This window comes from Taudactylus pleione, unplaced genomic scaffold (assembly GCF_031769625.1).
Source record: "Taudactylus pleione unplaced genomic scaffold, aTauple2 ptg000025l, whole genome shotgun sequence".
Taxonomy (NCBI): domain Eukaryota; kingdom Metazoa; phylum Chordata; class Amphibia; order Anura; family Myobatrachidae; genus Taudactylus; species Taudactylus pleione.
Window position 1 is genome coordinate 2,727,501 of NW_028284427.1, and position 21,265 is coordinate 2,748,765.

General features: G+C 43.9%; 1 protein-coding gene across 2 annotated transcripts in view; it reads left to right on the top strand.

Moving 5' to 3' along the window:
• The first annotated feature begins 6,936 nt into the window (after nt 1-6,936).
• The window catches only part of SLC23A1 (solute carrier family 23 member 1), a 218,426-nt gene continuing 204,097 nt past the window's right edge, over nt 6,937-21,265 (top strand). Inside the window, exon 1 of one of the 2 annotated variants that reach the window (XM_088451118.1) lies at nt 6,937-6,988. In XM_088451118.1, coding sequence (XP_088307244.1) covers nt 6,962-6,988 — 27 coding nt within the window. In that variant the 5' untranslated portion in view covers nt 6,937-6,961. Of the gene's footprint in view, nt 6,989-15,973; nt 16,047-21,265 lie in introns of those variants that run through there. The other variant, XM_088451126.1, reaches the window with a different exon arrangement.

Sequence of the window (21,265 nt, forward strand, 5' to 3'; positions counted from 1 at the left end):
CTCCACCCCCAGCCAGTCACATGCTACTGACATCAGTCACCTATCAGTCATCAGGGATCTGTACCTGATAACACGCAGCTCCTCCACTCACTGACTAACTCTGATACACTGACTCCGCCCCCAGCCAGTCACATGCTACTGACATCAGTCACCTATCAGTCATCAGGGATCTGTACCTGATAACACGCAGCTCCTCCACTCACTGACTGACTCTGATACACTGACTCCGCCCCCAGCCAGTCACATGCTACTGACATCATCAAAGGTCCTTTAGCCCACTTGGACCTAGCATCTACCCAAGGCAGGCACACACTCACAGAGTGCACGTTCAGAATGACATCATAAAGTCAGGTCACGTGTACCCAGTGAAAGCAAGGCCACTTGCAGACATGGGAGTCAGAGCTGGGAGGCGGAGTTTAGGGACGGGGGAGGTTCTAACTTCCAAGAAGTAGTGTGCGTGCTCTAACTAATTAGACAGCTCAGCAGACGGAGTGTGAGTTCAGCGTGCGGCGCCTTCTGACATTCTCAGTGGAGCATGCACTCCACTGGGACCACCCTCCCTACGCCCCTGTTTTTATGTCCTGATGCTGACTGGGGCTTGTAGTGCCACACTGCTGCATGAGCTCAGACAACTTCTGTGATATAGTAGTTTTAAGGTGGCTACACACTTGGCGATGTGCTCACGATGGACATTTCCCATGAGAGCATTGTGACTCCATATCATTTACCTATCAATCCATTATTTAATTCCATTAAATAAATATTGTTTTACCATATAGAAATAAATGTGGTGGCGCTCAAATAAAAAATCATAAATGTGTAATAATGAAAAATAAAATAATAAGTCATACTTCTCATGTGAATAAATGAGTGGCTGCAAGTTATACAATATAAACATGTGCTGGTGTACACATTAAAAAACAAAATAGACAAAGTGGAGTGTAACGTAAGCGCCTAAATGTATCCAAAAACGTGATATAATAACACGTGCAGTATGCACGTGTTATTATTGTTTTAACATAACCTGCTCCTTGTACATTCATATCGCACTGCATCCCTTGTTTCCAATACTACAGATTCATAAGGTTAGCGCTGGACACACAACCCTTATCTATACTACTTATTCTCTGAGTTTGGACAACTCTGTGCCCAGCAGCTCCCGATATTATGGTTGGGGACCCTTTTGCGCTGGTGGATACATACTATATGAATACGATTTCCCTTGAACTCTCCTCCCGGCAGCTCCCCAGCAGTCCTACACACGATTTGGAGTAAAAATGTCCAATCTGACTTAATATCTAATTTGCAGCCAGTGCATTGTGTCCCAGATTGGCAAATCTGCCCTGCTATCTGAACATGCGATGTGCAACCAGCAGAGACGCGCATTGCATCGTGAGTGGGGATTCACGATTTGGGCATTTTTTACACGATCTGTCGTTCCAATGCGTCGGAATTGGCCAGATTGTGTAAAAAATTGCCAAGTGTGTAGGCACCGTAAGACTCACCATCAGTGTCTCTGTGCAGCTAACACCTCTTAACAACTTTTCAGCACACTGCTCTGGAATTCCTGCTTGTCTGTTCCTCAGATGCAGCTCCTGTCTCCAACACATAATGGGGCCCATTTATCAAAGTGAATTTGAGGTAAATTCTCCGAAAACACACGTTTTCGGGGGTTTACCTCAAATACTAAGTATCCCCCGGATGTATGAAGGAGGGACCGCAGCAGGCATCTCCGATACCTGCTGCGATCCCTCCATTGCCGCTGGCAGCCGCCTCCCCCATAGGTTTCTATGGGGGATGCGATGCTGCCAAATGTATCAATATCAATGTATGCTATCTGAAGACAGCATTAGCCGCTGTAGACTATGGGGACTTAACGCATATTTAGCCAGCGGAGGGATCTCACGGATCCCTTCGCTGGCAATGAGAGCCGCTCATGTGCAGTCCCTCATGTGCAGTCCGCGGGACTGCGCATGCGCAGCAGCCCCGACTGCCCTCCGGTGACATCGCAGGGAAAGGCTCTTTTCGGAGCCCGTCTCCGTGCATGTCACGGATAATACATCCGGGATATAGGATCGCATTTAGCAATGCGATCAGGGGTGGTACTGCATGCCCTGATCGCATTGCAAAATGCGATCATTAATAACTGGGCCCCAATGTCTCCCTCCTCTCTGCAAAGGCTTCCTGGGAGTTCTCCCCAAATCTCACGAGATCTCAGCTGGCCAGTCTCTCTCAGCCTGTCCCTCCTTGACTGACAGCTGCATGAACCAGTGAGCAGCAAGGGCAGGAAAACCCTTGTGTTAAGTGCCTCCTTAGCTTGCATGATCTTTTAAAGGGACCCATACACATATATCCAGCTCTGGGGAACTACACATCTATTTGACATCACAAAGTTTTCTACTGGCGACAGTGAGTGAGACCTTCCATATACTGCTATTCGGCCAGCTCTGATCCATTCTATATATTGGGTAACAACAAGCGATTCCGTCACGTATGATCTCTGCTCCGATACACCTGTCATTGACGTGCTGTGATTACTGACCTAGCCCACATCGCTGAACTTCCTACCTTGCTGTGAGACTTCAGCTACTAACTATCCATTCAACCCACAGTGCTAAGCCGATCACTTTACTGTGAGACCCCGGTCAACAGCACAGGTGTGCAGTGAGTTCAATTAGCCAGTATTCTTTCATTATTCAGCACTTCCCGGCAGGGCATAGAGAGCCCTGCCGGGTCCAGGTGAAGAGGGGGCATGGCCTAATTGCGAGAGGTGTGGTCACGCCCCCTTGAGCTTAAAAAAAAAAAAAGGAAGAACACTTTTGCAGTGCTGTGCGCTGGGGAGGGGGTCGCTGTGAGCCCCTCAGCCCAGCACAAATCCAGGGGGTGCGCTATCAGTGTGATCGCTCCCCTACACAGGCATAGGAGACTGCTGTGGCTGCTCTGCTGTGAGCAGTCTCCCACTGCAGCGCTGGCTGCTGCGAGGGAGGGAGAAGGAAGGAGGGGGGTGCTGAACCCAGGCCCCCACCGGGCCCCTCAAGAAGCCCGGGTCTGGGTAAATAGTACCCACTCCCCCCCTCTCTGCGCACCCTGCTTCCCGGTGTTATTCCTCTCTTGCTGTACAGATTCACCATCTGAGGTTGGCCTAATCGGTACCACAAGCTGAACAGAGCAGGGAAGCTGCATACTTCCCTGCTGTCTGCCCAGCTCCCGGCGCTGGCTTCACCCCCGTTTTCCAAGCATCCTTTGCAGCAGGTCTAACTTGTCCTGCTGCTTTCGGACATCAGCGCATGCACAGTAATGGTGGGTACACACTACACGATATGCTCCCTGAGCGATATCGTGTAGTGTTGTCCCCGGCAGGCTGTGCTCAATGTTGTTCATGACATTGAGCACAGCCGCTGAACGATATCATTAATGATATCGTTCAGCGCCAGGCTCTCTCCCCCATTCCCTGACATGCAGCAACTTGACGAGATCATGAATTTCATGAATGAATTTTAGGACTCCTCTCAGATGTAGCAGTACACGCTCACTTTAACGTGTGCTCTAAGGTGTTCCTTCCACAATCTCCCTGAAATCCTTTTTCAAAAGTAGGCAAGTACCGTATGTGCTACAGGAGTCTCTGGAAATTACTCACAGGTGTGCCGGGTTTCACATTTACTGGATTACATCGCTTGTTTACTTATCTGGTAACAGACTTATTGGAATGTCTAGCATTCGTGTGTAAAGGTGCATACACACACAATGATTTTTTGAACGATTATCGTTAAACTATATCGTTTAAAAAAATCGTTCACTTTCTGAGTCAAACGATGAACGATTATTGTTCATGCGCGTTCACTTTTGTAGTTTGTATTTTGTAGTTTGCAGTTCAGTCAGACTTGTCAACTCAACGATTTTCATTAAGTTAATATGCAAAAATCGTTTGTAGTTCATAAAAATCGTTCATTACATTTAAATGAACATAGTAAATGAACAACTTTAGTAAATGATTTTAGTTCATTTTTTCAAGGTAGAAAATAGTTTACTAAAATCGTTCATTAACTCAATCGTTGTGTGTATGCAGCTTAAGACACACAGCCTCAGGAAGCTGCATTCACAGCACTCAGTTTCAGCCAGATGCTACTAGGAGCTGGCGCACAGTGCAACAGCAGAGATCGTGCAAAGGCCAGAGTGATACAATGCACAGCAGAACATATTGGTACAATTGCAAATGGGTGTGTATATTCCCCTAATAAACTGTTAAAAGCTCATTAGCCACCTGAGTGACCCTCCGGGAACATATCTATAACATTATTCTGTGCTTGGATTCAAATAACATTGCAGTTACAAATTGTGGAATCCGAAGTATAGAAGACTTGCACCATTTGGGAGTGTGGAGTCTCTCCGGTCTTCAATGGGTTGGGTGTGAGATCCTGGTGGTTGGGATGTCACTGCTCAGGATACCGACAGCAGCATCCCGACAGTCCAAATCTCGACACCCATAACAAAAGCAGGTCTAACCCTCCCTTCCCACTGCCTAAACCAACCCCCCACCCCCTGTCCCCACACCCTAAACTTAACCCACCCCCCTCCAAGCTTTACAACATTTCTGGTTGAGCCCTCTGGATGGGGACAGTCAGGTTGGCAATGCGGGGGGAGTGGTCATTGTGTGGAAATGGCAAGTTATGGACATGACATGAAGACAATAGGCTTTGAGGTCTCTTTTGATAGTAACCAGGGCCATATCTAGGGTGGGACATGTTACTGCACTGCCTTTTGATAATGGGAGGACAGACATTCAAGATGAGCAGCGATCTGGCTGGCCAAGCACGTCCACTACAGATGAAAAAGGCAGTGCACCATACCCACACCTGTTTCCATGACATGATCTTACTGTACACCTCGAAAAGTTGGCGATGAATTTCAGCTGCTGACGATCTGCCCTTTTAGATGCAGAAATCTGACCACACTACGCACTTCAATGTTTGACCATGTTTCCGCCAGCCCTCATTTTACACCTGATGTTAGGGCAGTATGACTGATATGAGGAGGCGCATTCTAATGGCTGTGAGGGGAAGCAGTGGTAAATTGTAATGAAATATAGAACATTACACACATGAGAGGTCTTGTTACCCTCCTTATTGAACCACTCGTGTGTGTGTGTGTGTGTGTGTGTGTGTGTGTGTGTGTGTGTGTATGTATGTATATATGTATATATATATATATATATGTATATATATATATATTAAAAACTAACCCTTAGTGGCTATCAAAAATAACAATGATAGAACCACACTATAACAACAATAATAACAGCCGCTCCTCCTGCATGGATCCCTGTCAGCACTGGATCTAAAAATCACAACTAGGGGCTCTATTTATTAACATTATTTTTACTAAAATAAAGTGAAAAAGGGTGTTTTCACACCCTTTTCACATTATTTTAGTTTCACCTGTAGTTATTACAGGGCAATTGGAGTAGAATTAGTAAAATTCTACTCCAACCCCCAGTATCACTTATTTTTAGTAAAGCAGATCGCATTTCCCATAATTGTAATGGGAAATGTGATCTGTGTGCAAGTTACTAAAAATAAATTGTAAAAAAATACCGGGGAAAGCCCTGTGATAATAACGCCACCTGGAGGTGGCGTTATCCAGGGTCTCCCCCGGTTACCGGGCTCCCACTCTGCTCTAACGGGGAGAGCAGAGGCGGGAGCCGGTACCAGTAATCAGCTATGTGGTCTAAAGATACAACATAGCTGATTGCTGTAAAAAAAAGAAAAAAAATATTAAACATTTTTTTTTTCACTTACCTGAATCCAGGGACCGGTGATCGGGCCTCCGGTGATGGCTCCACTCCGGTCAGCTGGTCTCCCACAGTGCACTGGGGCCCGGTCATCAGGTGATCGGGCCCCAGTGCAGTATGGGAGATCACCTGATCGGGAAGCCCGGAGAAGACCACCGGAGGCCAGGAGGATGCAGGTAAGTGTAATGAAGGGAGGGGGGGTCGCGGGGGTCCGCGATCGCGGGGGCGGGGCTTAGCGCTGGGGGCGGGGCTTAGCGTCGGTGGGGGGGTAGTAGCGGTGGTCGGTCGGCGCATGCGCGGGCTCCTAGTCGCGGTATTTTTTCCGAAAATACCGCGACTAGAGTGCGGATGGGATCCGCAGGGGCAGAGCTTTATCGCAAGCTCTGTCCCTGCAAGGGATTTATAGTAAATCCCTGTGATATTACCTGAATTCGCAATGCGAATTCACTCGGTAATATCACACTACAATCCGCATTCAATATGCGGATTGTAGTAAATAGAGCCCTAGAAAACAAAGCAGGAACTTGCTTATAGTGTAGTAAATTAGGCTAAACTATTTGATGTTTATTGAATTTCATATATTACGCGTACTTTAAAATAATCAAAACAGGTTTATTTGATAACATTCCATTGGACATACTGTAGTCGTCACAGCAATTGAGTTCTGAATAAATCCACTAAATATAAGTATGATTGAAAAAGCATCAAATATAATTCAGCAGATACCAGAAGGAAGAGATGAATGCCACAACAGCACTCAGAGTGGGTGCTCCACTGGTGAGGGATCTTACGGAATGGGCAGTGACAGGTTACCAGGGAAAACCATCCTATTGTATCCTGTAATCGGGTGCAGAAGCAGATTTGTGCTGCAATCTGATGGGTGTGAAAATACTTTCTTAGCTGCTATGCAGTAACTTGATTTGGCAAGTAAGCAAACAAATAAACAGGAGAGTGGAAGCACTTCTGTCACTTACATAATAACTTCAGTTACTTCTTTAACCAATTACACATTAGCCCATGGCTTGTTTTGATTAAAACATCTACATAGGAGATGCAGTTAATGAATTGCTCATACATGACAAAGGACAAAGGTGATTATTGAGTAAGCAGTAACAGAATGCTTTATTGCTGCTTTTCTTAAACAGCTTGCTAGTCCTCGTTTTAAAGCTAAGGATGGATACAGAAGACAGGCTCTCCAAGGTACAGTAACTAACACAGATAATCAGTTTTATACTGTGTGTACAATATACTGTAAATATCACATGTGAATATATGTATGACTTGTTTTCAAAAATACCTTTTAATCTTATGACAATATTTATGACAAAACCTCAATGTATTTTATCAGACGTGCGTTATTTCCATCTATCTTTTTTATTTGGAAAGATAGCAATATTAATTATTGTTGGATTTAAAATAAGTTCTATCCACCTCCGTGTTTATGAGTAGCTGAATTGAAGGAGAAATATTGATATATGAACTTTGATACTGACTGACTATGATATAATGAAATGGTGACATTTTCTGCTGTGGGAGTGATGTTCAGAGTGAGTGTAGAATGGTAACATTTATAAATAACCCAAAATGATCAAAATTCAGAAGATATATTGAGATATGGAGCTATATTGTGAGATAATATAATGTAAAGCCACATATCCACTTGCCGATTAAAATTAGTGATTCAACGATAACGATATCGTTCAATCGCTTATTAATCATTCGGAAATCGTTCACTAGAATGTCTTAAACGACCAGCGATGCATGCTCCCGCTGGTCGATTTCGACATCAATCATCGCCTGAGCATGCCGGTCAGTCTGCCGATAACAGCAGATTGTGCGTATTTGGGGATGAGGGAGGGTGGCTGCACTGGATGACATATTGTTCAGTGTAGGCACATTACAGGATGAGGAATGATGTACGATTACAATGTTGTAATCGCACTGTCGTTCCTCTATCAGCAAGTGGATACACACTTTAAGATTAAACTTTTACAATATTGTTTTTAATCTATTGTTATAACATGAAGTGGCAGTAGTAGTGTTAAATTAAATATGAGTTGGGGTACTAGTTTTACCAGTCCAGCCTAAATGAACCAATCTGCCAGAAATATGAGTGTTGGAGCAAGCTATGGTTTTTGTTTTTTAGCAGGAAAAGTTTCTAAAAAAAAAAAAATCCATTTGGCTGATGAATAGTAAAATGTCGGAGAATGTTATTAGTTTTTTTCTTGTTATTATTTTGCCTTATGGACTAAGTTACACCTTTACAGGATTATAATGGTAGATAATTCTTGTCAGAAATGTTTGTGTTTGTTTCTTTAAGAAATCATGATGACTTCTAGTTACATTATGCCTAGGATAAGTAAGATCAGCCAAACTGAGTTGAATTGGGTAGATATGTAGAAGAGAAAGATGCATGTGCTTAGCTGGCTATCTACAATTTGAGGGAGATCAGGGTTTCCACATGTCAGTAATTGAGTTGAAAACACTTCTGATGGAAGTTAAGCGCACCTTTTCTTTTCTAATTACACCCGCAGGGGGGGTTTCCGTCTGCCTGGATACCCCCTTAACCAGCACATACCATGACCACTGTAGAAATAACAATATAAATAGAATTTTACTAGTGCTGCATGTTCTTCTCAGTATCACAAATGAAATAATTAGCACCACCTGTGGATCTTGTAACATGTATAAGCCAGTAATAAATAACCTTTGCACCAACTAGGAGATCTGGAAAACATGCACTGTTAGGGATGCACTGCTATAGAGCCCAATATGTACATATATTGTATGTCCAGGGCAGTGCTAGGTCCTTCTGCTGCTCCTCCAGGCTCCTGAACTTGCTCCAATGCTCTGGAATGGTGCCCACATCTAAAATAAATAAATTCAGCTCAGGCAGGATGGCCTACTGACGCATCTAATGGTTTACTGTGATCCTGTATATGCTGGAATTATGACACACAGGCCCTGATTCAGAGCCAGACGCTCTGACAGAGCACTCGCTCTGAATCAGGGCCGTCCCCCTGAATTTAAGAGCGGCCTCCTGGCCGCTCGCATAGCTGTGGGTGACCACCCACAGCTATAGCGAGCGCCCAAAATGATGGTCGCGATGGTCAAGACCATCACGACCATCGGGCTTGCGACGAGACCCTTGCGGTAGGGTCTCATTGCCGCAAGCCCTGGAGTGCTTTTGGCTCTTTCAGAGCCAAAAACACTCCCACTGACATCACTAGTGATGTCAGTGGGTCCAGCCCCAGATGGTAGGCGTTCCCATGGGAACGCCTCCGTCTGGGCAACCACGCCCCCGGCACGCCCACTTGGCCAACATTGACCCGCTTGCGAGTGCTCAGCTCAGCGGGTCTGAATCAGGCCCATAATACACATTGTGTGACGCATATTAAGGCTGGATAAGTACTAATTCTGCCCTCTTCATGGACTGGCCACACTCGCTCTAAAATCAAGCATTTGGAAACCCCCCTCTAGAAATCCTGCGTTTGCCACTGACACCAACGACTATTTAATGTGGTAGCTCTCACAAGTGGTCCTGCTACCTACTAATGTAAGATAGAAGGAAGGAGAATGTGGAGCACTAATTTAAATAGTAATTGAAGACTTCTATTACTATTCAAATTAGCACTCCACATTTTACTTCCTTGAAAACACTTTTTTTTTTTTTTTTAGTAATATCCATCTGAGAAAACTAAATATTGGTTGACATCTAGGGATGTGCGCTGACCCCGTGTTTTGGTTCTGGATCTCCCCTGGTTTTGGATCTGGATTGGTTTTGCCAAAACCTCACCCGTGTCTTGTGTTTTGGTTTTGGATCTGGATTTTATTCTTAAAAAAATCATAAAAACACCTAAAATCACATAAAATGTGCGTGTTTTTGTTCCTACAGTATTATTTTTTTTATTTATTTTTTTTAATAGTTTTTATTGAAAGTTTAATACAAATAAATGGGGATACAGAAGGAAAAAGAAGGGAAAAGGGGTAAGCCAGACATATTGCATATCACAATATAAATCAATCGATCTTGGACCATTTACATATAATTAATACTTAAACATTTTAGGACAAGAAAAATGTTTTATAAAACACTTCACAACACATATAGACAAAATACTAAATAATCAGTTAATGTAACTACCCCGGATCTGCGTGAGGTGAACAGAGAACACGGAGATCAACCGGAACACTATAAATGGTGGAATGGCCTTGTTTTCCCTATATTCTCCCCATTTAAACCATTTCATATGGATGGAATTGATGGAGGAGGAGTATTTCTCACCCGTTCTTTCAAAAACAAAATGCTTATGGATCTTGTTTTCTATGAATCTGATGTTGGGGAGAGAGGCTGTCTTCCACCCCTGAGCAATTGTAGCTTTTGTAGCAATCAGCACATGACCCATAATATATCTCTCGCCACGTGATAATTCCCCAGGATAAAAGTGGAATAAGGCAACTAGAGGCTCCGCCTGAATAGTTACACCAACTATTTTACTAATCATAAAAAATACCGCATTCCACAAGGGGCGAAGTAGAGGGCAGGACCAAAAGACATGAAAGATGTCTCCCACCAAACCACAACCTCTCCAGCAATATTGCGAGACAGAGGGCCAGATCTTATGCAGCCTTTCAGGAGTAAAATATGCTCTCTGAAGTAATTTGTAATACATTTCTGAATGGTTGATACATTTGGATATAGTAAAACTGGAACGAAAAATAATATTCCAGTCCTCATCAGAAAGGTTCACAGCCAGATCCCTCTCCCATTTAAGTTGACACGGAAGTTTCCCTTTTTTTTTTTAACATTATCTGATACTGATACCGCCAAGATATACCACCTTTGTGATTAGAGGATCGCAGGCGAGTCAGCAGCAGCGATGGGAAGGCAGGTTTTTTAAGTGGAGAAGGGAAGTGACTGTGCAACCAATGTCTCAGCTGTAAGTATTTATGAAAGTCCTGCCTCATTAAACCAAATTGCGTTTGAAGGGACACAAAAGAAGCCAAATCCTCCCCCGCGAATACATCCCCCAAAGAAGAGAGGCCCGCCTTCACCCAGGAACCTAAGTGCATATCAGGGATCATATTGGCTATTGATCGGAGAGACAGATTAGGAGAAGGCAGGGAAATCTCTTCATCTAAGGAAACACAGGCATGCCAACATACTATTGTAGTCTGGACTGCTTTACAGAATCCCGGTCTGAAGGAGATTTCAGAAGAGGGCAGCCAGAATAGATCAGGAAGGGGAAAGGGGCGCATAAGTTCCCTTTTTAATAATTACCCAGGGTTTGGGAGAGTCTATTATGAACCAGTCCCTTGCCTGGCTAAGTATACATGCTGAATGGTATCTCTACAAGTCTGGGAAGGCCACTCAGCCTGTCTCCTTAGAGAGGGAAAGGGTATTTCTCGCTATTCTGGGTCGATTCCCCTTCCAAATATATTTAGTGAGTAGTTGGTAAAATTTGTTACATATGGATTTGGATAGGGGTCTAGTAATGGTCCGAAATAAATACATTAGTTTCGGGAGCAGCACCATTTTTGCAGCAGCAATCCTTCCTAGCCAGGACACCTCATGTAGCATCCATTCTTTTGTTAAAGTTTCATAAGCTTTCAAGAGGGGCCCAAAATTACATTCAATAAGATCATGGTCTCTAGCTAAATGCACCACCAGATATTTGAGGGACCTAGATTTCCATGTATATCTATACGTCTCCTGTAGTTTCTCCAAAATTACAGTTGGGATGTTAAGAGGGAGGGCTTCTGTCTTTGCTGTGTTGAATTTGTAAAAGGACACTGCTACGTATTGATCCAAGATGGCATGCAATGCTGGAAGGGACTCTTCTGGGTGGAGTACAGTAAAATATCATCTGCGAATAAGTTTATTTTATGGGAGAAGCCTCCGAGCAAGGGACCATGTATGGATTTGAGGGTTCTGATCGTCTCCGCCAGAGGCTCAATGGCAAGCGCAATGATGAGTGGCGAAAGTGGGCACCCCTGACGTGTGCTGTTGGTTATGTCAAATTTGTCAGATAGACAACCGTTTACAAATACCTTCGCAGAAGGGCAAGTATATAGGGCCAAAATGGAATCCAAAATACCTCCCTGGAAACCGAAACTGTGTAAAACCTTCATCAAATAACCCCAGTGCAGGCGGTCAAACGCCTTTTCGGCATCAAGCGATAGGATCAACAAAGGCTCCCTACGGTAGTCATAATATTCTATAATATTGAGAACTCTACGTGTATTCTCTGGGGCTTGCCTATGCATCACAAATCCGACCTGATCCGGTTTAATAAGAACCGGCAACAGTTGAGATAGGCGACTAGCAATCAATTTGGCAAACAACTTGACATCTGTGTTCAGCAAAGCAATAGGTCGGTAATTAGCTACAGCATTAGGGTCTTTGCCGGGTTTTGGTATGGCAATTATACGTGCCTCCAGCATTTCTTCAGGGAATTGCTTAGATTCCGTTGCTTCTCCGAACACAGACAACAAAACTGGAGCCAGCTCAGCTTTAAATGTTTTGTAAAAATTGGCAGAATAGCCGTCCGGACCTGGAGCCTTATCTGATTGCATTTTACTAATGGCTACATCTATTTCCTCCAGAGTCCAAGGGGTGCTAAGGGACAGACAAGCCTCAGAAGACAATTTCGGGAGAGAAAGCCCACTCAAGAATTGCTCAATAAGGGCTGCTGTTGGTTGGGCAGTATTGGGGTCATCTTTGAGGTTATAAAGTTGCGCATAATAGGTTGCAAAAGCATTAGCTATCTCTACAGGGTCCGATACTTTAGCCCCATGGTGATTGTAGATTCTCTGTATCTGACCCCTAGCCCTTCGTCCACGTAATTTACTAGCCAACAGTCGACTTGCTCGATTGCCAAATACATAGAATTTTTTATTTAATCTGGCAATATTACGCTGTATTTCTCTAAGTGAGAAGACATTCACCCTTTCTCGAGCATTGAGGAGTTGTTTATATAATATTTTATTAGAGGGGTCTGCTTTATGAGCTTCTTCAATTTGCGCTGCCTCAACTTCCGCTTTCTCATACTGTTGTTTATATTCTCTCTTAAGCCAAGCCGCGACTTGAATTGCTGAACCTCTAATAACTGCCTTCAATGAGCACCAAAAGTTAAAAATGGAAGTTTCTTCCAGCTTATTGGTACTAAGAAAAATGGAAAGAGCCTCCTGAACTGCTTTATGAGCCTCCGGCTGAGTCAACAGGTGATTACCTAGTTTCCACGGGCCCGGGACTACTCTCCTGTTCCCTATATCCCATTTAACAAAAAGGGGGGAGTGGTCTGACCAAGTCATGGGAAGAATATTGATACTACTAATAGAGGACAAGGTCCATCTATCACATAGGGCCAAGTCTATCCGGGAATACGTCCTATGGACATTCGAATAAAAGGAATAATCTCTTACTGTAGGGTGTTTTGCTCTCCAGGCATCGGACAACCCGTGCTCTACTAAAAGCTGCTGGAAACCCTTAGAAAACTCCTGTGGTCTATTTGAACGGGAAGTTGTTGAATGGGATCTATCCATGGTTGGATCCAGGTCCATATTAAAGTCTCCGAGGAGCAATAATGCTCCCTTAGAGTGTTTTTGTAAAGTCGAACAGAATTTTCTACAGAAGGCCAATTGCCCTGTATTTGGAACATAACATGAGACAATAGTAACTTCAACATTATCTAGTAGTCCCACTAGAATTAGATACCTTCCTTGTGGGTCTGCATATTTTGAGGTTAGTGTAAATTAGGGATGTGCAGGCTCGGATAGGTTCGAGTTTGCACGTGGAGTTCGGATTTTTCCCTCCAAAAAAACGGAACTCAGAACGAGGCAAAACGTCATCTTACATGGACGAACATCATCATTCCTGGTCTTTTGTCCAGGAATGATGATGTTCGTCCATGTAAGATGACGTTTTGCCTCGTTCTGAGTTCCGTTTTTTTGGAGGGAAAAATCCGAACTCCACGTGCAAACTCGAACCTATCCGAGCCTGCACATCCCTAGTGTAAATGCGCAATGTTGGGAAATAAGGATGGCTACTCCTGCTTTCTTTTGAGGCCCATTAGCTATGTAGCAATGAGGGAATCTAACGTTATTAAATCTTGGAGGGGCAGACTGCTGAAAATGGGTCTCCTGAATCGCAACAATGTGGGCTTTAACCTTAGAAAAATACAGCAATGCTAAATTTCTTTTTTGGGGAGAGTTCAATCCTTTCGCATTGATTGATAATAAATTAACCATATCTATACAAGCAAGGTATAAAATACTGTGCAGTGACCAACATCAAAATAACAATCCTGGGATTGCAAATCTGGCTGGGGAAAAGACAAACACATAACGGGGTAACATAGATAAAAAAGAAAAGAAAAAGGAAAAAAAAACAGCAGACATTAGAAGGGGTATAAGAGAACATAAACGACCCCACTTGGAGCCAATAAGAGTCGTGTAAAAAACTACGACTCTTAGGAATTTGTGATTGGGGGGTAGTAGCCTATCCCCGTCACCCATAAACGAAACAGTTAATTAACACTATAAATAAACCAAGCATATAACCATATCTCTACGTACAAACGAGATTACTCAGGTAATGCAATTATGTGAAAAAGATAGCACGTAGTTTCAGCCTCCCCCCCGAATTTACGGGGAAGGGGCAGAAAACATTACCCCTAAATAAACAGTACCCAAGTGTAACCCCCTAGGAGAACATGGCCATACAAAACTTGGTAACATATAAAAAAAAACGTATCCAGAGATACATACAAAAATTTAAATAAGTAACTGGCCTACTTGTAAATGAAACATACTAGAAATCGAGTAAAATAATACAGTGAAAATGCATTATTGCTACTCTGAATAAACTAAGACATTCAAAATACTCACAAAACTTTCTCAGACTATATATAGTAGCATACAGCAGAAAGGAAATTATAACGTGTACTTATGCTTGAAATCCCGCCATAGATCAGTCTTTCTGCAGGTTTTGATTGGATGAAGAATCAAAAGAATTTCCAGCAATGTTCCACCTAGGGTTTTCCACCCTTCATCCAGGTTTGTAATCATGACTGTGGAACCATCACGTGACACTAGGAGTTTGGTAGGAAAACCCCATCGATAAAGTATATTAGCTCTCCTGAGGGCACTAGTAATTGGATAGAAGGAGCGTCTCTTTACCAATGTTGCTTGAGAGAGATCACCAAATAATTGGAGGCCTTTCAAAGCCGCTGCTGATTCCTCTGAAGGTCTAGCTGCCTCCAATAATGCCTCCTTCATATAAAAGAAATGCATCCGCATTAATACATCTCTGGATGCACCCTTCGGAGCACTTCTGGCTTTTGGGAGTCGATGAATGCGATCAATAAGAAGGTCATCTGATCGCGCTTCAGGCAGGAGCTTCCGAAATAAATTCAATGTAAATTCATGGAGACCACTATGGGGAACAGTTTCAGGAACTCCTCAGAGTTTAATATTGTTGCGTCTTGATCTGTCCTCCAAATCTCCGAATTTCTCCCGAAGAGCAGTAATTTCAGTTTGGAGAGACTCATGCTGAACTATGAGGTCATTGTGTGACCGACTACCTCCTCCATTTTATTTTCAAGGTTATTTGTTCGATCACCGAGGTCGTCAATTGACTGTTGACAAGCTTGAAGAGTGGCACAAAATTCCGCCGCTACCTCTACTTTAAATTGTGAGAGTACTAGTTTCATGGTGCCGACCGTGAGAGAGTCACAATCTTTAGGGGAACTCTGTGCAGAATCGGTATGAGTGGGGGAGGAACTTGCATTAGATGGAGTAGTCAATTTAGTTTTCTGGGAAGCCAACGTCTCCATCCCGATAACTTTAACAGTTTGAGGAGAGGGTTTGAAAAAGGCTATTTTTGAGACAGATTTAGAGACTAACTTTTTTCGGGCCCATAGTAAAATCCAGCGTAATCTCTCACGATAAAAAAAAATGTTTTAAAAATAAAGTGAATAAAAATGGGTATCACGTGAATGTATGTTCCACTTAACTCAGAAAAGTGTTAGGCCATTGAGATATCAGGGTGACAGGACAGAGAATTTAATCATCAGGCATAGAGAACTGCATCAGTGTGCAATGTAATATACGTTTCGGCCACCAGAGGGAGCTCACACCTCATACAAGCTGTTTCTATGGAGAATATTGCAGAAGAAAAAAAAACAAGATGGCGTCGTCCCGGAGCTCAGCGTCCCCCACACTGTGGTCTTGATATGGGGATCTCCCAACAACTTAGGTAAGTCCCCAGGGTACCTTTAGATATGTGTCTGATCGACCTGTAACTACTTGCCCAAAATGTGGAAAAGATGATGCCCATCAAAATGAACTACAAATTCTACAAGAAAGACCTTTACCGTCAATTACGTGCAAAAATTACAGAGGCACCTGTAATGGTGAATTCCAGCGGGGACAAATTAATATTGTGTTAAAAAGATGATGTATACATCACCCCAGATTATACCATCACCCAAGCCTATATTGTCATCCCATCCTGTGTTGTGTATAAATTACAGCTGCGCTCCCTGTTAGATTGGGGATTCATTGTCCACTTTAAAGGATGTGAGCTCCATTTTAGTCCATATCATCACCACACCCCCTACACATCTTCTGACCTGGGCTACAGGATGAGCAGCTGCACTCTGGAATACGGTTGCATGGAGTTGCCCCTCTGACTCACTGAAATTCAGGTAGAGGGGCCATGGGTAGGGAGTAGGGACACTATAATCAGAGAACGCAGTTTTAGCTGCTTTATTCCATTTTTTAAACCATATCCTCATCCTTTGAAAATGTTTATGCAAGTCTCAGCAGAGGCGTTTGTGATGCCATGGCTAACGTGCACACACACAGGTAAAAAAAACACATTGATTATTTGGGGGGGGGGCACTTGGGAGGGAGAGCACCTGAACGAGGCACCAGCCTCTTGATAAATGACACAGGCAGCACTCCTGCGCAGCTACATTGCTGATAAATGTGTCTAACGTGCAAAAACATTTTTTTATTTTTTCACTGGTGGTGTGGCTAACACGCGCACACACAAAAAATTGTTTTTATTTTCACAGTGGTGGTGTGGCAGACTAACACGCTCACACAATTTTTTTTTCTTTTCATACTGGGGGTGAAGATGGACAAAACCGCAGAACAGCCAGCCAGCCCCTATTGTCGCCAGCCAGCCAGCCCCTGTGGACTACAGCCAGCCAACCCCTATGGACAGGACGACCTCAAAACAGCCAGCCCCTATTGACAACAGCCAGCCCCTATGGACAACAGGCAGTCAGCCCCTATATGATATGGATTATGGATGACTACAGCCAGCCATCCCCTATAGACTACAGCCTGCCATCCCCTATGGACAGGACAACAGCCAGCCAGCCCCTATATGGTATGGATTATGGACAACAGCCAGCCCCTATGGACAGGACAACCTCACAAGTCACAACAGCCAGCCCCTATGGACATTAAGCAATCAGCCCCTGAGTGAAAACACAACTGTAGCCAGTCCTATCATGCACCACAGCAGCACAGCTCCCTCCCTCTTCACTCTCCACAGCCAGAATGAAAAATGGCTGTGATTGCGGGATCTTTATACAATCCAAAACCCGCGAGAATCTGACAGCGAGATGATGACATTTTGAGATCCGAGTCAGGCGGGAAAACTCGAGCCGGCTCGGATCCCCTAAGTTCGGGTGGGTTCGGATCTCTGAGATCCGGAGCCGCTCATCTCTATTGACAACTATCCTAAACTTAGGGAGAGTCAGTGGTTGGTAAGAATAAAGCATTTCTGACACTAAAAAATTATATATAAAATTCCCTCCATCAATAGATTTGTGTAATAATATGGTTAAAAACAATGCATTTTGTATCTACAATTTCTTTCACATTGTGATGTTGCAAAAATATTGTGCCAGTAACTAATTACATTGTAAAATGGTTTCCCAGGGCCGGCACTACCATTAGGCAGCTACCTAGGGGTGCCACAGTGTCTGCCCATCACAATATTAAGGACGTGTCTGAGAGAGACATTCTTGTTGTACTAAATGCAGGTGGCGGCTGTGGAACTAAAATTATGCCTTCTCACTTTCATCACCCCATCACATCGGAGGGACCTCACCTGCCATTAGGAAACTCATGGAACATTATCAGTGATAAGTCTTAGGGGGTCTATTTACTAAGCAGTGGTAGGAGACTGAGTGATAAGGTGCCAGCCAATCAGCTCCCAACTGTCATTTTTCAAATACAGCTTGTGAGATGGCAGTTGGAAGCTGATTGGCTGGCACCTTATCACTTTTCACTCTGTCTCTTAACACTGCCAAGTAAATAGACCCCTTAGAACTGACCAAACCATAAATGCAGTGCAATATACTTTAGATTGTTTAACACTAGATTATAATTAAATCTATTCATTTACCTATATATAAGGCCTGCGGAATCATTTGGTCTGGCCCTTTTTTCTGCTAGCCTCATCTGGCCAGCAGGGTGCCTAGAATGACACCATGCAGCCAGAATCTTTGTAGCAGTGCCATCTGGACGTCCATAGGACGCTTCAGACTGACACACCGCTGCCCTTACAGCTCCACAGAACATTCTCAGGATGCTCCAGGCATTGCTGTAATCACCGGCGATTGTGGCCCCGCCACGGGTGACATCACACGGAGGGGGTGTGGCCTGCACATGGCCAGTGAATAATGTCAATAATGGTCCCCGGCAGAAAAAAGGTTCCCCACCCCTGCTCTAGATGTATACCAACAGAGTGAGTTTGCTAACAATGTAAGCTGATATACAACCAGTACATTTCAGAATAACTTTAATGCATAGTGATTGTATGATAGCAGTGTCATCGTTTTATCAGATAATAATTTCTCAGCATTTCTGAGATACTGTTTAATATTATTTGAGGCAGGGCTCAAAGTGAGCCGGTATACAGCGGTATGCCATACCGCCACTACAGCAAGCAACCACTGCATCAGTCGGCAGTGGTGCTGGGAGCAGAAGAGAAGCTGCTGTATAATGTGGAGATGTGTTCCGCTGGGAACACATCTCTGAGTAGCGTTAACTTTACCAAGCATCAGGTGACGGTGGGCCGACGCTAGGACAGATGCGGCGGCTGTACACGGCACCTGCGCCGGTTGTGAACCAATCACACACCAGCGCACGAATAAAAAGAGTAATCAGCGGTGTCCTTTTAAATTGGCGCCGGCCGCTAGCCAATCACGGCTTGCGGACCGGCAGCCAATCAGAAGCAGCCACGCGGCTGCATCTGATTTGCCTCCGGTCTGTACCGTGATTGGTTTACAGCCGGCTCCAAGTCCTACTCTAAATCACTAACGCATCTGCCCCGGCGCTCCATCTACGCTCTGATCAAAACAGTGTCCCTTGATGCTGAGCCACCCACGAGAGGCCACTGCCAGCCAGAGGACAAGGAGGAGGAGTAGCCGCACTCTGCCTGCGCCGACTCCATACATGGAATTAAAGGTACAGAGGGTTAGAGAAGGAAGGAGGTACTGTAAGGTGCAGAGGGTGGGAGAGGGAAGTAGGCAGTGTTACAGTAGGTGCAGGGTGTGGTAGAGGGAAACAGCACTCAGTCACCATCCAACCTGTCCACATACATACAGATCAACCTAATATACTATATAGCTATCACATCAATTCAGCAAGATAGCTGTAGATTTTACATAAGTGACCTACTCTTACACAACTCAAGTGAGCAATGAATTAAGAATTAGAGCTACAGATGCACAAGAACCACAAACATTTATGTACTTGAAACAAAGTAAAAGACTATGAGGGGTATTCAATATGAAACGTTAACTGCACTGTCGAAGTTAACGTTTCATATCGGAGTTTTTTTCTGCGTTAAGTCTGGTGCACGCTCCCGCTTATCCCCGTATTCAATATAAAATTAACGAAAACGGGAAACTCCGAAGTTGGATTTGCGTAAAGTTATGAATTTTTCCTTAAAATAATTGTAAGACCCCCCTAAAGTTGTAAAAACTTGGGGGATCACTATGGGTACCCCTGTTTTAGCCTTTAATTGAAAGTCGGGGATTTAAATATTTTTTTAAATTTAAATGTTTTTTTCCCGACATTGAAGAATTGTTGCAGAAGAGCACTTGCGTTATTTTTTTCGTTTTTTTTAAGTGGTCCCATCAAATTTGGGGTACATGAAAATGGGTACTAGCATATTTTGATGTCCCTAAAGTAAATTTTTAAAAATTCTGCATTTGTGCACCTGCCGCTATAATTCTATTCTTCAAAACACCTGCCGCATACTTGCAGAATAGCCCTGAACCTATTTCCCTATTGTTTAACAATTTTTCCCCATTTTTTTTTTTGCACCCCAATTTTTAAGTAAATTTTTTGGGGTGTCCCTATTTTTTTTTTTTTACTTTTTTTGACACAGTTCTTTTTTAAATGTCATTCTCACCCTAAACCCCAATTCTGCACTTTTTTTCTACACCTATTCAATGGTGAAAACTTATCACCGTTTTTTATCAAAGACTTGTCAAAACTGCGATAAGTCTTTGAAATTGAATAGGGTGTAAAAGTAAAACCTGCGATAATGACGTCATAATTGCGATAGTAACGCAAAAACGATGTTATCGCACCCATATTGAATACCCCTGTAAATATACAGCGTGTGTGTATATGTGTGTGTGTGTGTGTGTGTGTGTATATATATATATATATATTAGGGGTGAGCGAGTTCAGATTTCTGAATACCGAACCCCCCCGAGCCCCCCCGATCCGAGTCAGGCTCGACTTTTCCCGCCTGACTCGGATCTGAAATCGAGGCAAAAGTCATCATCCCGCCTTCCGAGTCTCGCGGGTTTTGGATCCTATATAAGGTACCCGCGTCGGCGCCATTTTCTCACTCGGCTGTGGACAGTGAAGAGGGAGGGTGGGAGTTAGGGCTGTGTAGTGTAGTGTAGTGTAGTGCTGCTGTTGTCCACTACTTCAAAGTCCATAGGGGCTGGCTGTGCTGTGCTGTGCTGCTGTTGTTAATAGGGGCTGTGTCCACTACTTAAAAGTCCATAGGGGCTGGCTGGACTGTGTTGTGCAGTCAGTTCTCCATAGGGGCTGTGTCCACTCCAAAGTCCTGTGCAGTGTCCCAGTCCTAAAGGGGTGCTGTAGTGTTGTCCAGGGGGTGCTCTGTCCATCAGGGGTGCTCCCCCCAAGTGCTAAAAAAATAATATATTTTCTGTGTTTGTGAATTGTGTGCGCAGTAGCCGCACGTGCATCAACAAAGTAGTGCCAAGCGTGCGCCTGTGTCATAAGTAAAGGGCCGGCTGGCTTGACCGTTAAAGGGTGCTGTAACCCCCAAAGTACACTCCAGTCCAAACCAAAAAAAAAAATATTTTCTGTGTTTGTGAATTGTGTGCGCAGTAGCCGCACGTGCATCAACAAAGTAGTGCCAAGCGTGCGCCTGTGTCATAAGTAAAGGGCCGGCTGGCTTGACCG